The sequence below is a fragment of the Cydia amplana genome, chromosome Z (genome assembly GCF_948474715.1).
Source record: "Cydia amplana chromosome Z, ilCydAmpl1.1, whole genome shotgun sequence".
NCBI classification, from domain to species: Eukaryota; Metazoa; Arthropoda; class Insecta; order Lepidoptera; family Tortricidae; genus Cydia; species Cydia amplana.
The window spans coordinates 4802516-4825582 of record NC_086096.1 but is presented as its reverse complement, the minus strand read 5'-3'; the positions used below and the strand labels follow the sequence as shown (position 1 = coordinate 4825582).

Sequence of the window (23067 nt, the reverse complement as noted above, 5' to 3'; positions counted from 1 at the left end):
CTCTTAAATTTATTAAACGTGTAGTATCAAACTATGACAAGTCATGATAAGTGAAATAAGTGATAACAGTGTCTGGTCCGTGCATAGAAGCACTTGCCCTTGAGGTTAGGGCATGGGTAGTTTATTATAAACTTAATCCGTGCATAGGAGCACTTACGATACAGGTGGTTTAAAACTTCCAGGGTCACAATACAGACACAAGGGTGTAAAATACATAATTCATAAACGCCCGTTAGGCCAGTTTTGTATATTTTATTTCAAACATGCTTGTGCAGCACCGCCAGCACATGATAATTTTCCTAATATACCATGGCAGTCAGGGATATAATAATTATGTAAAAAGGTAGGTAACCTTGGTCATGTCGTGTACATAGGTAGGTACTCGTAAACATGTTAACTGAAAGACAAGTGCTCTCCAGCCAAATATAATTTATGCAACTGTGAGCTGCTCTTACATTGGGATCATATGTATTTATTTCTAGTCTGTCATATTGTAGCAGGCCTAGACTTCAAAGGTTTGTAGATGTTTATAGGGCCGTTAAACGGACCCTTTGTACACCTTGAGCAGGCTGTTTGTTTCACACCATGGGTAATATATATTGTAAACATAGCTTATTTCAGAATGGAATCGTAAGCTCTGTCGTGTCGTGAGCTTACCGAGCCTGATTTAATTAGAGTCCACAGATTGTATGGACCTTGGAGGATTGACCACTCCTTATTCTAATTATCAATATTCTGCCTGGGCTTATAGTCGAAATTAGGTGACTAAATCTCTTAGTATTATCTATGCCACCCAAGTTATGAGGCTTAGCGTCTCCAGACCACAATTTTATATTAGGGTGCAAAGATTTTTTCATCTTTAAAATAAAAATGAGTCGAGATAGGCCTGGAATCTTAGGTTTTTATTTTACCTATTATAATTTTAGAAATGTTATGTAAATGGAAAGCAGTTTTCACTTTTACCACAGTTAATTAGCCCAATTTCGGGTTTAGCCAATAGGGTGTTCGGGACCTTTGAAATAGATTGGTAAACAAAAATGAAAACTCTAATAACGAAGCCTTGCCTATTTCGACTGATTTTTACCCAAAACATTATTTTAAACCATTTTTACTTTCTCTAAAAAGAGATATTTACAACTTAATCTTTGTAATATTTTTGTGATTGTGGTCTACTCGCACGCCTGTGTTATGACCATATCATTTATATTTCTGTGAATATGTCTGACGTGCCTTGCGCAGACTTACATAGGTTATAATATCATCATCAATAACTTGACGTCAGTTTGTGAACGAATCAAAGATTCTTTTGGCACACCATACGCAGGTGTAAACATGGCAGCCTTGCGCAGGTTTAGATAGGTACATAATATAATGGTTTCATCACAAATAACTTGACGTTAGTTTGTGAACGAATCAAAGATTCTTTTGGCACACCTTACGCAGGTGTAAACATGGCAGCCTTGCGCAGGTTTAGATAGGTACATAATATATTGGTTTCATCACAAATAACTTGACGTTAGTTTGTGAACGAATAAAAGATTCTCTTAGGCGCACCTTAGGAGGTGGAACCATAACAAACGTAAGTTTAAGAATAAGTATTATTCAAATCAAATACCCTGAGTTTATGGGTAATATTCCCTAAGTTGCGGGTTCCTTGCTCGACAAGGTGAAAGGCTTTACGCCGGCTTTAACAGGCACTTTTAGAAAGTGTCATTCACGGTGACGCGCAGATTTGCCAAAACTAAACTTTAACTCTACAGTTAACTAATATAATTTGACAATATGAACCAAACCATGCGTCTTCGTCAATGAATCAATCTAAAGATTCCCGTATCGTTAATGCCCTTCCATGTCACAGGCTTCCGATTTTATTTGAAACGTTTAATTTAAGTGTACTATTTATGTAGGTAGGTAAGTAGGCTTAAGAATTGACCCTCTTGTATGTAGTTACGTATAGAATTAATAATCAAGTTATTCAAAATCAAAATAACACAAGCACATATAGCACCTACATGCAAGAGTTCTTTCCCTTAACCTTTAAAGCTGTAAGTACCTGCTAAGTTATATATTTAAGTAGGTACCTACCTACATAAATCAAAGATCTAGTTGGAGGATATAAGTTGATAATACAGAGTGAAATACTTCACGAATTCGCATGTCATTCTTGCGCAGAGCCATGCTAATCTCTCTCTATGTCTAGTCAGATTTAGTTTATGTACTGCCGAAGTACTCACTTTCCACAAAAATAAATGCAATGTTTGCGATGTAGGTTTGTTCGTTACCTTGTGTCCCTTAGAGCGGAAATATCGTCGACTCCTATTCGGGTACACGTTATTTATCAGCAAGTTTATTACCAAAAAATTAATTTTGCAATATTATATTAACCCGGAACGGGATAAAAAGATAAATTGCTGATAGATACTTGGACAGATAAAAAACCTACACGTCTATAAGCTTCTACCTTAATACGTAGGTTCTACGTAACACGTATTAACTATCCGATCCATTCGTATTCGAAAACACAAATCCTTGAAAGGGTATACCTCCACACATCACCATTTAAGTATTATATAATTTCAACCGTTATTATACACACACAAAGATTTAAACTAACAAGACTCGGAAGAGACTTAATAAAATTAAATTATAATGGTGACACGTGCACGCTTTACCAGCTCGATGTGTTTTCTACCATGTGTTTTAGTATTTTCATTGGCATAGCCACGGTGCGCGCAGGCAGCCTTTGAAAACACTTGCACATCACTATTCCGGATCATTTTTATTTGCTAGATAGTTTAACGGACAACTAAATTTAAATATTTATTTCGAACGGCAAAAGCCGTTAGAAACTGTTTTTCAATATAGTCAGCTAAACTGGGGTACAAATTCAAAAACTCACCAGCAGTTTAGCTTCACGACCTTCCAGATGGAAAAACAGCAAGCCAATGAGGTAATTTGCGTTTGTTTCTAACTGTCAAAATTGTCAAACGCAACTGCCTGAAGTGGTGGGGGTGTGGGAGAGAGATGGACGTATATGCTAGAAAAGGACAATACGACTAACTACAGTGTTGCCACTCTCAATATATTACTTTAGGTTCCGAATATCGGTACAGTTGTTTAATTTTATAAATGTTACCACTGGTTACCACATTTTGAGGTTTTGTGTATGAAATGCGTATAGCCAACATTACACGAGAAGTTTCCTTCCACAGAATAGACATAAAATCAATTTTGAATTTTGACATCACATCCACATTGAGTAAAAAAATACTTCAGCCAGCCCAGCAGAGGAAAGAAAATGATTAGAGAAATATTCGTGAAATAGTGAATTACACCAAATTGGTTAATCAGTTTTCTTTTATTTACTGATTTTGATTTTGTATTATTCAAGCGGTTTTCTGTTCCAACAAATAATTAAAATATAACTGTGTTATTACATTACAGTTAGTAAAATTATAAACTGTTTTCTACGCCCGCATCTACGCTAGAAATTGTGTTTTATTTTGTACAAGGCGTGTTTCGTAAATCTCCTTAAAATGAAACTAATGTGGCAGTGCATGTTCTCGCCGAGACTGTACAAGATTTACAAGGAAGGTGCCAGAGATGTAAGTAATAGAGTTGTAATATTTTTGTCTATTATGGTATGTAATTTCACTACTTCATGTTAATTGGTGAATGCTGTCTACATTACTAAGCATAAATTTTAGATAGATAGTATCTAATAGTATCAATTATCGCCTCTCAGATTTTTTTAACAAGCTAACGGTTATGTAGTCAAGTTGTAAATAATATTTTTACCTCATACCTGTAAGCATGAAAATCCATTTAAAACAAAACTAAAAAAGACATATTTATGTTTGTTGATTGTTTTTTTTTACACAGGGACATATCAAGATATCAACTTTTTTGCATAGAGATAGTTTAAAGTCCAGGGAGCAGTGTAGGCTCTTATTTCCCAGAGAACATGCTTGGTGCCCAAAGCGCTTACAAAATGTGCTTGACTCTTGGCGAAATAATGCTGCTAGTATTTATTTTCTTTTATAGTTTTTTTAGCAGTGTTTTTTTTGTTTTTATGAGTATAATACATTAGCTAGCTGACAATGAGTAGTTTTTATTTATCATGTTATGTTACAGTAGGTTTTATAAATAGGCAAGTCCACATAGAACAAGTCACCTTGCGAGGAAATTGTGGTGCAAAGCAGCGCAGGTTTGTGTAGATGTCTCCAACGACCAAACTGCTTTGTTTCCTCCCAAGGTGGCTCTTTCTATGTGGACCCGCCTAATGATTAGTCAACTGTATTAAAGTCTACATTCTAAATTCTAGAGACACACATCATTTTACATTGCACAAATTTACAAAAATCCTTTTTTTGACACACTAATTACATTTTCTCTATATTTCTCTGTTTTATAGTTAGTTTTTTTTAGCATTAGAAATAAGGTAAACAATCTTGATGTGTCTTTTAATTGAAAAACACATTTTAAAAATAAGTTACGCCAAATATGTAACAATTATGAATCTGATACAATCATTTATATTCTTCTGCTTTCATAAGTAATAGTTTTTGATTTTTAAAAAGCGTTTTTCAATTAAAAGACATTTCAAGATCGCTTACCTTCTTGCAAGTTCTTTCTAATGCTAAAAAAACGAACAAGTCAAGTGAAATTTTTCAGTACTGTCACATTGTGCTGATTAGGCAATAGAGTGACTGCTAGTGGCCATTATTTAGTTATTATAGATTATATTTAATCAGAGATTAAATAACCAAATAAATAAATAAATCATAAATATATACAGGGTGCCCAGTAATTAATGGATAACCTTCTAACCACCGACTGGGCACCTTAGATTGGTCCAGAAAATGCACTTATAGGTCTAGTAAAAGTTTCGTGGTTTTCGAGATAATCGCACTTTTCTAAATTTGAAGTATGGTGCTAGCTATTAAAAAAGACAGAAAAGTTCGATTATCTCGAAAACCACGAAACTTTTACTAGACCTATAAGTGCATTTTCTGGACCAGCCTAAGGTGCCCTGTTGGTGGTTAGATGGTTATCCATTAATTACTGGGCACACTGTATAGTAATTGGCCACTCCTAAGAAATCAGAAATAAAACAAGCCAACAAGCCTTAGTGTAAGGCCTGAGTGGACGCTCGAGTTGGGCGTGCAGTGGGGCGGGGCGTGCGGCGTGCATGTTAAACAAATGCAAACGTATAGGAGTGACCTTAGTGCACGCTGCTCAAATCACTTGTGAGCCCGACGCCACACTGCACGCCCCGCCGAACGCTCCGCTTCGAGCGTCCACTCAGACCTTACACTTATTGTTAAGAGTGGCCAATTACTATGTAGTGACCAATAAGTGTAGCAGTCACCCTATTGTATTTTGAGTGTTTCAAACACTTTTAAACCATAGTGCGAGTCTGAGTCTATATTGTCCTTGGCATAAACCGTGTTATTTACAGCTGCCACTACTTTTGTCTTTCAGACCCTCTACCAACCAGAAGGAATGGAGAAATGGGGAGACAAAATCATCTCTACAGTAAGTTCAAAGTTAACTGATTTGTGGCTGTACTCATTTGGGGACAATTAACAGTAGTTTTTCACTGATTGGTTCTTAATATTGATACCCTAGTTCATGCACAGAACAAATAATAGTACTAGGTACAGAAGACTCACTCTAACAAAACGTGTCTGTTACGATCAGGACAGATATAGCCGCTAGGTGGCGACAGCACCACGCGCGGCTAGCCACCAAAATTGTTGTGGAACGGATGTACTTGTAGCTACCTGTTGCAAAGCGACGAAATCGCGGAGTGAGCCACGCCTGGTTCATGTTAATTAATACTAACAACATGTTACTGGTATTCAGTATACATAGACATACCAGGGTAGGGCATGAAAACCAGAAAAATGGTATTTCTCATACTTAATATTTACTAGATCTAGTCCTAGCATAGTCAGAATGACCAGTCTAAGTGATTATACAGCATTGCAGGACATCCATATAAACTATAGTTGGTCAAACCAATTTGTCAGTAAATAAGAACAAAAAAAACTATACTCATCCTTTTATTTTGGGTGCTAGTACTAGTGTAAGAAAAAGATAGTATGATTCTCTCTGTCTATGTTTGAAAGGAGACAGTCCTTTGACAAACTATAAATTCCATTGCCTTGCCTATTTTGAGACTGACCCTTGCACAAATATATTTTTTATATATTTTTACAAGCCAATGTTCCATAAATATATTTGCCAGACCATATTGTCAGTGTCTCACATGTGTATAAATATTTTCGGAATGTTGGTTTGTAAAGATGTTTGTGAACTGCTGTACAATCTTAGACAAAGGCATAGCAAGACCAAAGATAGCTGAGTTTAGATGCCAATGTATTGCATCACACTATTGTGGACTTGAAGACTTTTAAGAATGTATGTTTCAGGCTAGCACCATCCTCAGCATCAGTCTATACACGTCACCATTCATCTGCTTCTACATCTACAAGCGCGGTTTCTTTTCCGCCGACGAGACCCGCGTACTAGTCCGGTACATCGGAGGCCTAAGCTGTCTCATCGCCCTATCTTACATCATCCGGGGCTTGGGACGGGCTAGTAACCCTAAATATGTTGAGTTTTTGAAAGCGCTGAACACCCCCGTGACCGATCATAAGGCGTACCTGCAAGGCATTAGGAAGTACGACTTTGAATTCCAATACTGGCCAGCAACTTACTTGTTGTCGAAGCAGAAAAACAGGTTTGTACAGGTTTTATTTTTTACTATGACATTGTAATTTTTAAATAACCCATTTCGTATAAGAAGGTCCAGTAATATTGACTTATTTTCAGTTCGGCGTGGCTCGCCCGGCACCCGTTCGCCTCCTGCGCGAACCCCGATCTGCCGGCGTACCAACGAACCACCATACAGGTGCTGGCCTACGTGGCCACGCACACGTTCGCGCTGAGGTTGATATATCCCGGCTCGCTTGGTCTTATACAAAATCTGCTGCGTAAGTTTTACATTACATTTTTATTAATTTACCGAGTGAACGCGAAACTTCTCCGTCTCAGCTTGGGCAAGAATGCTTACTTAAATTGAACGAGCTAATTTATGTTTTATCCCTGTCTTACAAATACATAATTTACCATTTCTCAACCGACTTTGTGAGCAAGTTCACTGTTCGTTAGTTTAAAAAGGTCGGCAATGCGCATGTAACACCTCTGGAGTTGCAGGCGTCCATAGGCTACGGTGATTGCTTACCATCAGGCGGCCCGTATGCTTGTTTGCCACCGATGTGGTATAAAAAAAAGTTATATGGAAATTGTATGTTGATTCAGTTTTTAGGATTTTTTCAAAATGGCGGAGTCTAGCTTTTCTTCACCACAATATGTATGATTTCTTCCCCAATACGCAAAATATTACCTTTGGGCACTTTGGTAATTAGACTTTTTGATAATTTATCATAATCAAATTTACAACTGGTATAGTTTAAAGTTCCAGTCATTTAAAAGTTAAATTTAAAATTGCATGCTGCTTTGCGCGAATTTAAGTAACAATATGACAGACTCATTGTATAGCTTTTGTGCATTTGTTAAATTGAAATAATTTATTTTCAGGGAACAAACACCCATAGTAAAATACCTTACATATATATTTAAACTTACAAAAACATTACATATTCAACTCTTATTTGACTTCTAATATTAATAAAATATTATCGACTTTACAAACCAGCCATTTGCCTGTCTTATTTTGACGCTTGCTATGCGAAATACAAAAATATACCTACCTTCTTATAAAGATGTATTACCCAATGTGTATTTCCTATTTCTGGCCCAGCAAATTTAAACAATATGTATGCATAATGTTGTCTTCGGTTACCGTGATAGTTACTCATGAAATAAAACTATTAAAACCTCAGGAATTGTAACATCTTCTTCATTGGCTTGAAATAAATTCAATTGTATTCTAATTTAATGCATGTTAATTATAAGAATGTTTTGAAAAGATGTGTCCCGCCGACTGCCGAGTTTCTTGCCGGTCCCATATTGGGATACCCTCCTACAATTTAGGGTGGAATTAAATTTTCTCGGGTCAGAGGTGTAGGGTTAGAACCGGCGTAGCTTCATCGCGTATTTTTATCTTTACTTGAAAATAGTTTTAATGTAGAACTAGCCTTATGAACCAATTTTGTATGTATAACAGAACTGTTCTTAAAATTTATAGTTTATGATGGTTCATTATTTTGTAAGTGGGTAGATTTGCACAGTGTAATTTTTCCTCAGACACCCGTTGACCACGAACGCTGTAAAGGGTTCGAAACGTCGGGATGTAGAATAAATTCAATATACGCGATATAATCCGTTTTAATAGTTTTATTTAATATGTATGCAGTAAATTCGGTTCATTCCATGTGCCGTATGGCTAATCAAATAGAGCTTTTGCGACCTCTGGTTCTAATCCTCAAGATTGGCCTTATTGGAATGCACGAAGGTTGATATTGGGCTGTGGCTGCGCGCGTATAAGTTGATGTCTTTGGTGGTCAATTGGTTTAGAAGATTTTGACGTCGTCAAAAATCTATGAAAACCAAGTTGAGAAATGACGCGTTAATTATAAGTATGAAATAAAAAAGGGGGAATCATCGCCATTACAGTTTTAGGTCTCCTAAAGAAACAATTGGCGGTATTTAAACAAACCCAATGTCCACAGGCACTGCATTATTCCAAGGGCGCACTCAGCTGGTCGAAGCTTTCAACGGCCAACGCGCCAAGGTGCGCTCGGCCGACGGGAACGACCTGGACACCATGTTCGTGGACAACCGCGATGAGTCGCCCAAGGGCAAGATCCTGGTGGTTTGCTGCGAGGGCAACTCTGGCTTCTATGAGATAGGGATTATGACGACGCCGGTGAAGGCTGGGTTCTCGGCGCTGGGGTGGAACCATCCAGGATTCGGTGGGAGTACTGTAAGTAAATGTTATTAAATTATACAACGGGACTTAATCGCGTATCTAAGTTTTAAGATTTACCTCCGACGTTTCGAGGACGACGTTGTCCCCGTGGTCTCGGAGAAGACTGGCTTAAGTTGACATCAGCATCGTCTAACCGCGCGAGTTTTTCGAACTACCCGCACTTGGTCTTGTTTATCCGCTTGAACGTTGGAATCCAGTCATTAGTAAATGTAAGCGTAAACGAATATCGACAGTCGATAAATCGAATATCGTTAGTGTTGTGTGTCGACAGAGTGACATCCCTAGTGCGCAAAACGTTCAAGCGGATAAACAAGACCAAGTGCGGGTAGTTCGAAAAACTCGCGCGGTTAGACGATGCTGATGTCAACTTAAGCCAGTCTTCTCCGAGACCACGGGGACAACGCCGTCCTCGAAACGTCGGAGGTAAATCTTAAAACTTAGATACGCGATTAAGTCCCGTTGTATAATTTAATAATGTATAAAAATCGTGAAAGTTTAAATCAGTGTAAGTAAATGTACCTAAAAGTGTCTTAATTAATGGCATATGCATTTTCTCGTAATTATTTATTACCTTATTTAGAAAACGCCGAGATAAATCTATGTTATTGTTGTCTAAATCAATTAAGTCAAACTCCAAATATTGAAGCATGCCTAGCTAGCGACAGCCGTTTTCAAATTCAATGCAAAATTAGAAAATTACATTTATAAGTACTTAATGTTCTAGAACTTATAAAGGATAGGAATAGTATAAATTTAGAATTTTAACTTTAAATTGACAATCTGTTCGGCATTTGTGTTCGATTAACTGCATTCAGTTGTTACTTTAACTATTATCACAGATGGTGCTAATTTACCGCACTAGTGCTGTAATTGACACTTTACGTGCCCTTCCGGATAGGTAATTTCCTACTTTTCGCATTTGTATCGTAATGTACTAGGCAGGGATCGGATACCGGTATTTTTTGTATGGGAACGAAAACGGTATTTTTTCGCTCTGCTAATTATTTCATTTCTAATTGGGCAATCTAATAATACGAAGTCGTTACCTAAACACACAACTGAGTCCTAAATTTCGAGTATAAAATAATACGATAAATATGGTTATTCGAAGTTTTTTGCAAAAAAAAACCGGTTCCGATGCCTGTGGCCTATTTTATAAAGCTACAAGTTACAGTTTACGAGCGGAAGTCTCGTTCTAACACATAGGGTTAGAAAGAGACTTCCGCTTATAAATTATAACTTTATAAAATAGGCCACTGGTACTAGATATTCGTTGTATTGTGTTATTTTCCTTATAACCCTCAGGGCCTCCCGTACCCGCCTCAAGAGCAGAACGCCATGGACGCCGTGATGCGATACGCCATCAACCAGCTAGGCTTCGAGCCGAAGCAGATAGTCATGTACGGCTGGTCTATAGGCGGCTACGCGGCTACATGGGCCGCTGTTAACTACCCCGAGGTCAAAGCCCTGGTGAGACCAACACTTTATTATTATACAGGGTGTAATCTAAAACGTGATACAAGATAATCAAACCTGAATCTTTTCATGATTTTGAACAACTTTTACTATGGGGTCAATTTTGTAATATTAAAAAAAAATTGAGCTGTTCCATAGAAATGGTCAAGGAGAGGTAGGCAAAAATGTATGGCAAAGATTTTTTTTATTGTTAATTTACAAAGTTGACCCCATAGTAAAAGTTGTTCAAAATCATGAAAAGATTCAGGTTTGATTATCTTGTATCACGTTTTAGATTACACCCTGTATATACTTGGTCAACCAGATCTTGTCAGTAGAAAAAGGCGGCAAATTTGAAAAATGTAGGCGCGAAGAGATATCGTCCCATAGAACATTTGAATTTCGCGCCTTTTTCTACTGACATGATTTGGTTGACCATCTATAGCTTTATTTCTCGCACATCCGTTTTAAAAATTGACTGTTCTTTTGTTATGTTTTCACGATGTGTGATCCCTTAAGGGTAAAAGCCTCCTCCATCTATTTCCATTTCTCTTTGTCGGTAGCATTATTCTCCCAAGTTTTTCCTGCAATTGCTATGATGTCGTGAACCCATCGTTTGCCCAGTGGGCCTTTCCATTTGGTTGTTTGAATAGTCCACCTTTTGAGAGACCAACACTTGCCAAAGTTATACATTTTAGCTCTATAAGATACTAGCGACCCGCCCCGGCTTCGCGAGGGTTAACAAATTATACATAAACCTTCCTCTTGAATCACTATAGCTATTTAAAAAAACCGTATTAAAATCCGTTGCGTAGTTTTAAAGATCTAAGCATACATAGGGACAGACAGCGGGAAGCGACTTTGTTTTATACTATGTAGCCCCATAAATGAATGCCATAGCGAGTACCAAGTAATAAGTAGGCGTGATATTTTTCTTGGGCCGCTAGATATTATTGCAAACGTAACTAATTTGAAGCTTTCTAATTAGACTCTTGCTCTTCCGTTCGAGCTAGACTTTTTATTTCTATGAAAAAAAAAATCAGATTTGTCACTATCATCATTGGCCTTAAAGTCTATTACAGACTATTGAAACAGTGTCAGGTAGGGCGACAACGTTTTTCGTGGCTATGTAAGCCAATACGCTCACTGTCACTATACACTGTACAAATATACATGTACAGTAAGCTACAGAGTTATGTGACAACTTCTACAAATATATTTTTATGCAGGTATTAACTTAACTCTGCCTCTACTTACTATTAACTAAAAACCGATGTCCTGGAAAATACAATTTTAGTTATTACCATCATCGAAAGTACTACCGATTAAGTGTAAGAAATACTCCAAGAATAATCTTCTATTATTCCAAAATATGTAAATCGCATATACTTACATACCGCCGCTATACTTACTCAACCTCGTATCTGCAACACTCATTTGATGACTAAAACACCCGTATTCCGAATGAAAGAAAAGCGACATTTCCATCAAATGATTGTTGCAGATATGAGGTTGAGTAAGTATAGCGACAATACATCACTATCACTACATAGTATAAAACAAAGTCGCGTCCCGCTGTCTGTCTGTCCCTATGTATGCTTAGATCTTTAACACTACGCAACGGATTTTATTTCGTTTTTTTTTAATAGATAAAGCGATTCAATTCAAGAGGAAGGTTTATGTATAATTAGTTAACCCGTGCGAAGCCGGGGCGGGTCGCTAGTCTAAAATTAAAGAATATTATTCCAAAATATGTAAATTGCATATTCCATAAGGTCAAGTGAGGCAAATGCAACTATGGGGTTATTGCGTCTCTCCGTTCTTTCTCGAATACGATTGGTCGAAACGCCCTTTACTATGCAACGTTTTATTTCCATGTAGCTCAGGCTTTATTACTAGTATAGTAGAGGGCGTTTCGACTAATCGTATTCGAGAAAGAACGGAGAGACGCAATAAAGCTTTGGATTCCTCCGAAAACGGTGCCGTCATATGACGGCCGTCATATAGCGGCCGCAAAAGACGGCCGTCTTTACGGTGGCGACATGTGGAAAGTACCACGGCGTCATAACACACCGTCATCCACCAAGGTCAAAGCGGCAAATTTGAAAAATGTCGGCGCGATGGGATAACGTCCCATAGAAAATTTGAATTTCGCGCCTTTTCCTACTGACAAGATTTGCTTGATCATCTATAATTTACTTGGAGGATGAAATATCATCAGAAGAGGAAAATAATCGTAGTACGGAATCATTTATTCAAATCTCGTGTCATTTATTCAAAATGGCGTCACCGCTATCTAATAAAACGTTCACGAAACTATCGACACCGTCATGACGGCCGTCATCTTACGTTACGTTGACAATCAACGTAACGTAACGCCGTCTAGGAAACCGCGCCATCTTGTTTACATAGACAACGTTCGAGTGACGTCAGTCAACGCTATATAGCGGCCGTAATATGACGGCACCGTTTTCGGAGGAATCCAAAGCTTAACTCCATAGTCGCATTTGCCTCACTTGACCTTAGTCCAAACTTGCAGCTCCATAAACCCGTTTGTTTCAGGTGCTCGACGCAACGTTCGACGACCTGCTCCCGCTCGCGGAGAACCAGATGCCGTCGTCCTGGTCGCTCCTGGTGAAGGAGGTGGTCAGGTCGCACGTGGACCTGAACATCGGGGAGCTGCTGGCGCGGTACCAGGGCCCGGTGCAGCTGGTGCGCCGGACCGAGGACGAGATCATTTGCTTGCGGTGAGAGATTTAAAATAGTTATTACAGTACATATGAGGAAGCGCTGGTGGCCTAGCGGTAAGAGCGTGCGACTTTCAATCCGGAGGCCGCGGGTTCAAACCCCGGCTCGTACCAATGAGTTTTTCGGAACTTATGTACGAAATATTTGATATTTACCAGTTGCTTTTCGGTGAAGGAAAACATCGTGAGGAAACCGGACTTAATCCCAATAAGGCCTAGTTTGCCCTCTGGGTTGGAAGGTCAGATGGCAGTCGCTTCCGTAATAATTAGTGCCTACGTCAAATCATGGGATTAGTTGTCAAGCGGACCCCAGGCTCCCATGAGCCGTGGCAAAATGCCGGGATAACGCGAGGAAGAAGACAGTACATATGAGGCTACTTTTCCGCACTAGTGCGTAAAATAGCACTTTTCGTGCGTATGTCGAAACTTAAAAGTGCCATATGTACTGTAAAACGTTGTTCGATACACGTGCGAATACGTAATTCGCAACTCGTGTCGATTTAAAACTCCCTTCGGTCGTGTTTTAATTTATCGCCACTCGTTTCGAATTTCCTCTGTTATGTGATGAGTATTCTTTGTGTATAATACGTTGCCGTATGAGATAAGACAATTACCCGACAAATTATTTACTACCAGATTACACAAATGGTTAAGAGATAAATACTTTTATTCTATAAACGATTTTCTGGATTACTCTATTAACTAAATGTATATTATAGTGACTTCAAATTAATTAATAATATCCTTATAATGTATGTAATAATTAAACTCTACTAGACTTGCATGTTATGTTAATGATTTTGGATTGTTTACTAGGTAAAGTTTGACATTGTAATAAAGGGTTTTTTTTTAGCTTTAAGTTTGCATGCCATATTTTGGCTAAACATGTGATACTAAATTAATTTACTTTTGTCATCTGTATGCAATTACCATGTTTAAGCAAATAAATATTTCTATTTCTATTTCTCTTTTTCGCACTTGTATCGAAAATAACTATTACAGTACATATGGGGCTACTTTTCCGCACTAGTGTACATATGTAGTAGTGCATATGGCACTTTGAAGTTTCGACATACGCACGAAAACGCTATTATACGCACTAGTGCGGAAAAGTAGCCCCATTGTACTGTAATAGTTATTTTCGATACAAGTGCGAAAAAGAGGAAATTCGAAACGAGTGGCGATAAATTAAAACTCGACCGAAGGGAGTGTTTTAAATCGACACGAGTTGCGAATTACCTATTCGCACGTGTATCGAACAACGTTTTACAGTACATATGGCACTTTAAAGTTTCGACATACGCACGAAAAGTGCTATTTTACGCACTAGTGCGGAAAAGTAGCCCCATATGTACTGTAAAAATGTTTATAATCCTAACTATAGCTGGTCAAGCAAATCTTGTCATTAAAAAGAGGCGCGAAATTCAAATTTTCTATGGGGCGATATCTCTTTGCGCCTACATTTTTCAAATTTGCCGCCTTTTTCTACTGACAAGATCTGCTTGACCATCTATAGTTTGGTTGAGGACTGTCTCATTTTAAATAAAGACAAAGAGAATCATAATGTTTGTCTTACACTAGTACTAGCACCCAAAAGTAAGGGATTGAGTATAGTTTTCTTTGTTGTTACTTACTGACAAAACGGTGTTTGCTAGATTAAGATTAGAGAAATTACGCGACGCGCAGCTATTATGACCGCTGCTCATGCACTGTTAGTGCTTAAAAATTGAGACCTAGGCTCTCCGACACATCGCGCGAGTGACGAACAATTGACGTGAGTTAAATCGTAAATTTAGCTTAATGTAACTTTTACTCATGACAGTTTAAATTTGTCCGTTGTTGAACTTAAAACTTTGTTTTTTTCTCTTTCGGTGTGTAACTAGCGCGACTTAAAAGCAACTATACTAATTGTTAAATAAGCTCTTCAATTGTGGAACGCCTATAACCTATCTAGAGTCATAATATCATTGTCTCACCATAGTAACCTTTGTTCGAACAGGCCCGGCCAGCTCTCATCCAACCGCGGCAACCACCTCCTGCTGAAACTGATCGAGTCTCGCCACGAGCTGTCGGCCGAGGCGCTGGCGGCCGTGCGCAAGTACGCGGCGCTGCTCGAGAGCCAGCGAGCCGCGCTGCAGCGGCAGGATGTGGACGAGAGTGTCAATGGGCTTCTGAAGCTGGTGAGTAGTGAGGCAACCACCTCCTGCTGAAACTGATCGAGTCGCGCCACGAGCCGTCGGCCGAGGCGCTGGCGGCCGTGCGCAAGTACGCGGCGCTGCTCGAGAGCCAGCGAGCCGCGCTGCAGCGGCAGGATGTGGACGAGAGTGTCAATGGGCTTCTGAAGCTGGTGAGTAGTGAGGCAACCACCTCCTGCTGAAACTGATCGAGTCGCGCCACGAGCCGTCGGCCGAGGCGCTGGCGGCCGTGCGCAAGTACGCGGCGCTGCTCGAGAGCCAGCGAGCCGCGCTGCAGCGGCAGGATGTGGACGAGAGTGTTAATGGGCTTCTGAAGCTGGTGAGTAGTGAGGCAACCACCTCCTGCTGAAACTGATCGAGTCGCGCCACGAGCCGTCGGCCGAGGCGCTGGCGGCCGTGCGCAAGTACGCGGCGCTGCTCGAGAGCCAGCGAGCCGCGCTGCAGCGGCAGGATGTGGACGAGAGTGTCAACGGGCTTCTGAAGCTGGTGAGTAGTGAGGCAACCACCTCCTGCTGAAACTGATCGAGTCGCGCCACGAGCCGTCGGCCGAGGCGCTGGCGGCCGTGCGCAAGTACGCGGCGCTGCTCGAGAGCCAGCGAGCCGCGCTGCAGCGGCAGGATGTGGACGAGAGTGTCAACGGGCTTCTCAAGCTGGTGAGTAGTGAGGCAACCACCTCCTGCTGAAACTGATCGAGTCGCGCCACGAGCCGTCGGCCGAGGCGCTGGCGGCCGTGCGCAAGTACGCGGCGCTGCTCGAGAGCCAGCGAGCCGCGCTGCAGCGGCAGGATGTGGACGAGAGTGTCAATGGGCTTCTGAAGCTGGTGAGTAGTGAGGCAACCACCTCCTGCTGAAACTGATCGAGTCGCGCCACGAGCCGTCGGCCGAGGCGCTGGCGGCCGTGCGCAAGTACGCGGCGCTGCTCGAGAGCCAGCGAGCCGCGCTGCAGCGGCAGGATGTGGACGAGAGTGTCAATGGGCTTCTGAAGCTGGTGAGTAGTGAGGCAACCACCTCCTGCTGAAACTGATCGTCGCGCCACGAGCCGTCGGCCGAGGCGCTGGCGGCCGTGCGCAAGTACGCGGCGCTGCTCGAGAGCCAGCGAGCCGCGCTGCAGCGGCAGGATGTGGACGAGAGTGTCAACGGGCTTCTGAAGCTGGTGAGTAGTGAGGCAACCACCTCCTGCTGAAACTGATCGAGTCGCGCCACGAGCCGTCGGCCGAGGCGCTGGCGGCCGTGCGCAAGTACGCGGCGCTGCTCGAGAGCCAGCGAGCCGCGCTGCAGCGGCAGGATGTGGACGAGAGTGTCAACGGGCTTCTCAAGCTGGTGAGTAGTGAGGCAACCACCTCCTGCTGAGGCCGATAGAGTCTCGCCACGATCCCTCCCGAATCCCATCTTGATCCCTTAAAATATTTTTTCACCTCAGCAGCTCGAACAAGGGTACTTTGCTACTTAAAAACAGTGAGCAAAATCGCATTTTGCTCACTGAGTGAGACAAAATGAGCAAAATGCAATTTTGCTCACTGTTTTTAAGTAGCAAAGTACCCTTGTTCGAGCTGCTGAGGTGAAAATTTAATTGTTGGTATATCTTAAGAAAACATGAGTGAATAGAGGTAAGTGATGAAGAAGGAATACATTTTTCGGGTTCTCTAATATGTTCTCACTGCTGAGGTGAAAAATGTTGTGTACTACACGAGATCAAAGTTATTTACATCTCGTGCGCTTTTGAGTCCCTTACTACGCTCAAGATTCTAAATTAGATTCACTCGTTACGCTCGTGAATCTATTATAGAATCTTTCGCTTGCACGGGACTCAAAATAAGCACTCGAAGAAATATCAAACTTTGATCTCTTGTTGTACAAATAACTATTTTGTCATTTTTAATATATGTACAGTGGAATCCGTTTATTATGACTCCGCCTATACTGACCAACCGCTTACTATGACGTAATTACTGTGCGAAGTTTGGTTTTCATTAGTGTCCGACCGAAACATGTTTTTTTGCCGAAACCGAAACCGAAACCGAATGTTCGGCTTTGGCTCTAGTTTCGGCCGAAACCGAAACCGAAACCGAAACTTTTGTAGACTTGTTAAAATCGTTGAAAAAATGTCATAAAACCGCTTTTACACACATATTATGGGGCTGTCAACACCCAATGTCCTTGAAATTGTTGTTACTTAAGCAGTTTTTTATGAAAATTACTAGAGTTAGACCAAGATAATTATGCAACGATTTTGATAAGTTGATAACACACGCAGTGCAAGTGTTATTTTAAACGTCAAAACTTAAACTTCTATGAAATTATGACGTATAAATAACATTTGCACTAGTTGCACTGCGTATGCTATCAAAATCATTGCAGAATTTTCTTGGTCTAACTCTATTCATTCACCAGTCAAGCTAACATGTAGACACAGGGTCAACCAAAAACGCGAGCGCAGCGAGCGCGAAATTTTTTGTTAACAATATCGCAAGGCCGGGTACCGATCTTCACCTGGGCCAAAAAGTCCGAAGTGCCCCATTGAGGCGAACTTTCATGCGAAGTCAAAGCCGTGCTTAAGGCTTCAGGATAAGCAGTTGAGCACAGACTCCAACCAATGTACATTGTATTCAAAAGCGAGACCGCAGGCCGAGCATGGCGCAGCGAGGCCAAAGGCTAAGCTGAAGTAGAAGACATGTGGAAAACAAACCAATGGTAAATTGAGGTAAAAAGTGAGGGTAGTTTTCTTATTATTATCTTGCCCAGGGCTCAGTAACATGCGACAGTCTCATTCACTTATAGGTATTGACAGCCTCTTAAGACTGCGTCAACCGTCCAGTGGCGCCCTCATTAGTGGAATTGTGTTTTATAATAAACCAATTAATGTCTGTACCTAATATACATGAATCAGTATATGTAGGTATTAATATTGTTGTCCTACTTATTCCCCAATTTTTGGTCTTTGTCCGAAGTACCATTTCGTAAGTTTCGGCCCGGCCGAAAGGTTCGGCCGTTTTTTGGCCGAAACCGAAACTACAGCCGAAACATGATTTTTTGGCCGAAACTGGCCGAAACCGAAACCGAACCTTCGGTCGGACACTAGTTTTCATATAAAATTCTTAGTGACAAAGTCGCATAAAATGACTTCGCTTATTATGACCTAAAAATCCTATTTCCATGAAATTATGTCCGGTTATACTGACACTTCGCTGTTTTCGCGGCCGTCCCCACGTCTTTCCCTGCGAGGACGTTTAGTGCGGGCGTGGCGTTTAAGTTGTTTTAGTTTTGACTCTCGGTGACAAGTTGATAATTGGTTCCAGGTTATTAAAACTCATTTCTTACAAAGGAATTCGAGATTCATTTGGAAAAATTAACAATAATAAGAAATTAATCCACTATGCTTTATATGACATCCGCTTAGTATGACGTGTTTGTCACTTCCCTTCGATGTCATTATAAGCGGATTCTACTGTACATGAATAAAGGTAGATGTGGACGCTACTGAAAAGAGCACAAGCACTCTGACTGTGAGTTGTCTTTTATTTGAGGTGATAGATGCGTAGTAAAATTACAAAAAAAATTTTAGGTCTCAAAATACATGCGCGACTACCGCTCAAGCCACTGCACGCCGCTGCCCGAGGAGCACTTCGAGGCCATCATGGAGAGTCTCGCGGTCCGTCAGTAGCGTTGTCGTGGTCAGCCATAACAGCCTGCTAGTCCACAAGTGACGCTGTTAATATTTACCAGGCCCCTATTTCACCACGGTGACAAGTGCGAAAATTGTCGATATCACTGTTACTGACGTCACAGGCCGCCATAGACTACGGTAACCGCTTACCATAGGACGGGCGGTGTGCTTGTTTGCCACCAACATATAAATTTAAAAAAAAAACTATTATATCGCCAATAAATAAGTACTTATTTTGCGAAGCTAATGACAATTGTCACAAGAAACACGGCAATTGTCACGAAATTCCGACACTGAACTCATTTCGTGTCAAGAATTACCGAAAGTTCTATTAAATCGTGTGACAATTGTCATCATCATCATCATAAACTTCCAAAGAGAAATACTTGTTTTTTGCCGACATAATAAAGTTTTTTTAAACAATACAATGATGGTGGCAAACAGGAATACGGCCCGTCCGATGGTAAGTGGTAACCGTAGCCAATGGATGCCTGTGACGTCAGCAACAGTGACATTTGTCGAATTGTCGCACCTGTCGCCGTGGTGAAATAGGGGCCAGGTGACCTTACACAGATGACGTGCTCAAAATACATGTGTAAGTTGTGCAACTAACATCGAGGCCATCATGGAGTGTCGCAGCCCGTCAGTAGCGGGGCGTTGTTGTCATCCGTGGTGGCCTGCTAGTCCACAAGTGACGCTGTTAATATTTACCAGGTGACCTTACAGGCTTACACAGATATATACACATACATGTGCAACTAACTTCGAGGCCATAGAGGGCCTTGCGGCCCGCGAGCAGCACTACATGTGGTAAATACCAGGTTTCGTTAAAAAGCGCATGTACGCAAGCCTGCGCTTTGGAAGTGACCGGTTTTCATGATGACGGCGCCTCGGTTGTGACCAGTGTGCAGTTTGAACCCAAGAGACCACTCGGCCGTCCTGTTACCACGGTCACCTACTACTGAGGCGGGCTACTGAAAAAACTCGAGTATCCCTAATAATAAACACCTACAATTAGTTACCACCACCATTAGTTAATAAATCGTCAGGTGACAAGCAAAAGTCACTAATTACTATAAGATATTTAAACAAAAATCAACCTTCTTTTCGTACTAATATGGTTCACTATTGCTATGAACTTGTGGAGGTACTTAGTGACTTTTGCTTGTCACCTGACGAAATACAACAGCCGGCCTAGCCAAGACAATCACTATCACTTCGCCATCGAATCGCTTTGTGTCTCTATCACTCTTCCATACTAGTGTGACAGTGACAGTTGCGTTGTTCGCTACGGAGCGTTAGCGATTGGCATGTTGGCTACGGGGCCAGGTTACGATTTCCAGGGCTACTAGAGTTTTCTTACGCCTAACTGTAAACACAAATGGTCAAACACGCAGGGTAATTTGATGAAAATGAATAAAAATAACTAAATTTAATTGTTGGCCTGTCCAGAAATCCGTTTTTAGTATTTAAAATGGTAATGGTAGTAGTAGGGGGGAGCCCAAGAGGGGATTTTTGTATTACTCGATTAAGATTTGAGTGATATGTTGCTACCCGTGGAGTAGGGCTTATAAAAAGTATGTTAAAAATTACCCTGTATACATTTATATTGGAGTTGTGCTGTTGTAATTTTAGATGATTGTGTCAATAAGTTTTAATTAATTTATAATTTATTTATTTATAGATTTTAACATTATGGCACTATTGGTTATAGATACAGTGACGAAGCCATTTCTCCGATATTTTAAAAATACAAGAACAGTATGCATTTATTTCTGTGTATGATTTAAAAAAGATTATGTAATTCAAGATTTACAGCAATGAATTAAAGAATTATGTTAACATTTGCGAGACTTGAAATATTTGAAATGAAAGTGTGTGTCTAATAATACATAGCAAAAGAAGGGAAAATTTATGGGCACATCCTTACAAACAAAAACACAACAAACACAAACAACAAAGGTAAGGTTTCGGTTTGCTCTAAGGTAACAAAGGGGTGTTACGATATATTTGGGAACTTAGTCTGTCGCTATCTTTTTGATGCTGACTGTACCAGGTACAATAAAATTTTACATGTACTTAACCCCATTGCCTTTTCCTTTTCCCTTTTGCCATTTCTATGCGATTCATTATATTGATTTTGTTAAATTTGTAAAGTAATCCGATTAACCTTTTGGACGCCAATGACCGATATATACGCACCGCAGGTCCAACCCCAAAGACGTATCAATCGGTCATAGACCACAGAGCAACATAGACCTAGGTGCATATGCATAAAGTTCAATTTCAGTTTTGACACTTCGATAACGTGGCGTCTGAGAGACAGCTTTTGTGTTTGACACGGCGTCGAAAAGGTTTGTAAGATTTTAATGTTTTTAAGCATTTATATTGATTTTATTTATCATTCCGATCTATAATTCTATATTTTAGTGTATTACTGATCTCTTACTAATGCAGTTTAGAAGAGGTTGTTTGCTGTAAACATTATTTTGTTTTATACCCACTAAAAATATTATCTATCCATTTCAGATACTCTGATGAAGTGAATGTGCATTTTACATTTTTTATTCGATATTTTCAGTTTCTACCTCACAAAACACGATGTTACGTCAGATGTTTTATATGAATAGTTACAATATTAGGTAGTCAAATAATATATTTACGACACATTTTTTCTATGTAAATTAACTTTTTCACTGCTGACCTTACTCAAGAATATATTTGTGTCAATGTATAAAAACGGCCAAATCCCTCCACGGAGAATTCCGTACGCGAGCGCGTTTCTCAAACAACCGTACATTATTAATATTATTATCAACTATATCGATATAAGCTGCTTTTAACACATTCACTGCCAAGAACACGCTAGGTTCGTTCATTTTGGCACTTGAAGTGTTAATAGGGAATATTACGCAAAACTCTGTGTAGGGAGCGCTCAAACCGGTAACAAACCGCCTTGATGCATCAATAATCTGTGAAAACGTATTATAAAACTGTTTAAGGCATATTATATAAGTTACTCTATGGTTTACGGTACCTATGTATGTGCTAAAGCTCTGGCGGCAGAACATTGCAGTATTATATACACCCTATTTCAGAAGTCATTCTGTGCCGTGAATTTGCTACTTGGTTTAAGCTTTGGTTTCCTCCGATAGCGGTGCCGTCATATAGCGGCCGTCTCCATATAAATACTACGACATCCATATTTAGCCGTATTATTTAGTATGGAGACGGCCGCTATATGACGGCACCGCCATCCTAGGAAAACCGATATTTAGTGGCAATGTATGTAGTGTATGTACTGGCAATAAACACTAATCAATGTGTATACAGGCCCCAATGTGAAGGCCTCATTGTGTTGAACTTACGGAATTCTAAGGAAACGGATTTGGCCACGTTGACCGTACATCAATATTATAGGATGACTGCTATATTTATTGGCCACTACATAGTAATTGGCCACACCTAACGATAAGGCTTTAATTAGCTTGTTTCTTTCTGATTTGTTAGGAGTGGCCAATTACAATGTAGTGGCCAATAACCAATAACTTTAGTTGTCACCCTATTTCTGATGCGAGTGATAACTGTGCGGACCACCCAGTGGCGTAGCTAGAGGATATGGCGCCCGGGGCAGGCACCAAATTTGCGCCCCCCCCCCCCAAACGAAATGAACTAACGAAAGGGTTATTAGGGTTCCGTAGCCAAATGGCAAAAAACGGAACCCTTATAGATTCGTCATGTCTGTCTGTCTGTCTGTCCGTCTGTCTGTCCGTATAAGAACTATACTGTTGAAACTTGGTAAGTAGATGTATTCTGTGAACCGCATTAAGGTTTTCACACAAAAATAGAAAAAAAACAATAAATTTTTGGGGTTCCCCATACTTCGAACTGAAACTCAAAAATTTTTTTTTTTCATCAAACCCATACGTGTGGGGTATCTATGGATAGGTCTTCAAAAATGATATTGAGGTTTCTAATATCATTTTTTTCTAAACTGAATAGTTTGCGCGAGAGACACTTCCAAAGTGGTAAAATGTGTGTCCCC

The 23067-nt window shown here is 40.3% G+C and overlaps 1 protein-coding gene and 1 non-coding gene across 2 annotated transcripts; one reads left to right on the top strand and one right to left on the bottom strand.

Moving 5' to 3' along the window:
• Positions 1–2127: 2127 nt before the first annotated feature.
• Positions 2128–2230, bottom strand: LOC134661951 (U6 spliceosomal RNA). Its single transcript, XR_010097998.1, has one exon. It is a non-coding gene; the product is annotated as a U6 spliceosomal RNA (small nuclear RNA).
• A 1192-nt stretch (positions 2231–3422) lies between these two features.
• On the top strand, positions 3423–19038 carry LOC134660952 (phosphatidylserine lipase ABHD16A). Its single transcript, XM_063516840.1, has 9 exons — positions 3423–3605; positions 5485–5538; positions 6438–6748; positions 6841–7001; positions 8703–8956; positions 10268–10432; positions 12980–13164; positions 15164–15344; positions 18921–19038. The coding sequence occupies exons 1-9, from the start codon at positions 3537–3539 to the stop codon at positions 19017–19019; spliced, it is 1479 nt and encodes a 492-aa protein (XP_063372910.1). The 5' UTR covers positions 3423–3536; the 3' UTR covers positions 19020–19038.
• Positions 19039–23067: the final 4029 nt, after the last annotated feature.

Excerpts from the sequence above, each read along its gene's own strand:
- LOC134660952 (XM_063516840.1), top strand. The coding sequence starts at position 3,537 with ATGAAACTAATGTGGCAGTGCATGTTCTCGCCGAGACTGTACAAGATT. Across the intron at positions 7,002-8,702 it reads TCTTATACAAAATCTGCTGC|GCACTGCATTATTCCAAGGG; the intron begins GTAAGTTTTACA and ends CAATGTCCACAG. Across the intron at positions 13,165-15,163 it reads GACGAGATCATTTGCTTGCG|GCCCGGCCAGCTCTCATCCA; the intron begins GTGAGAGATTTA and ends TTGTTCGAACAG.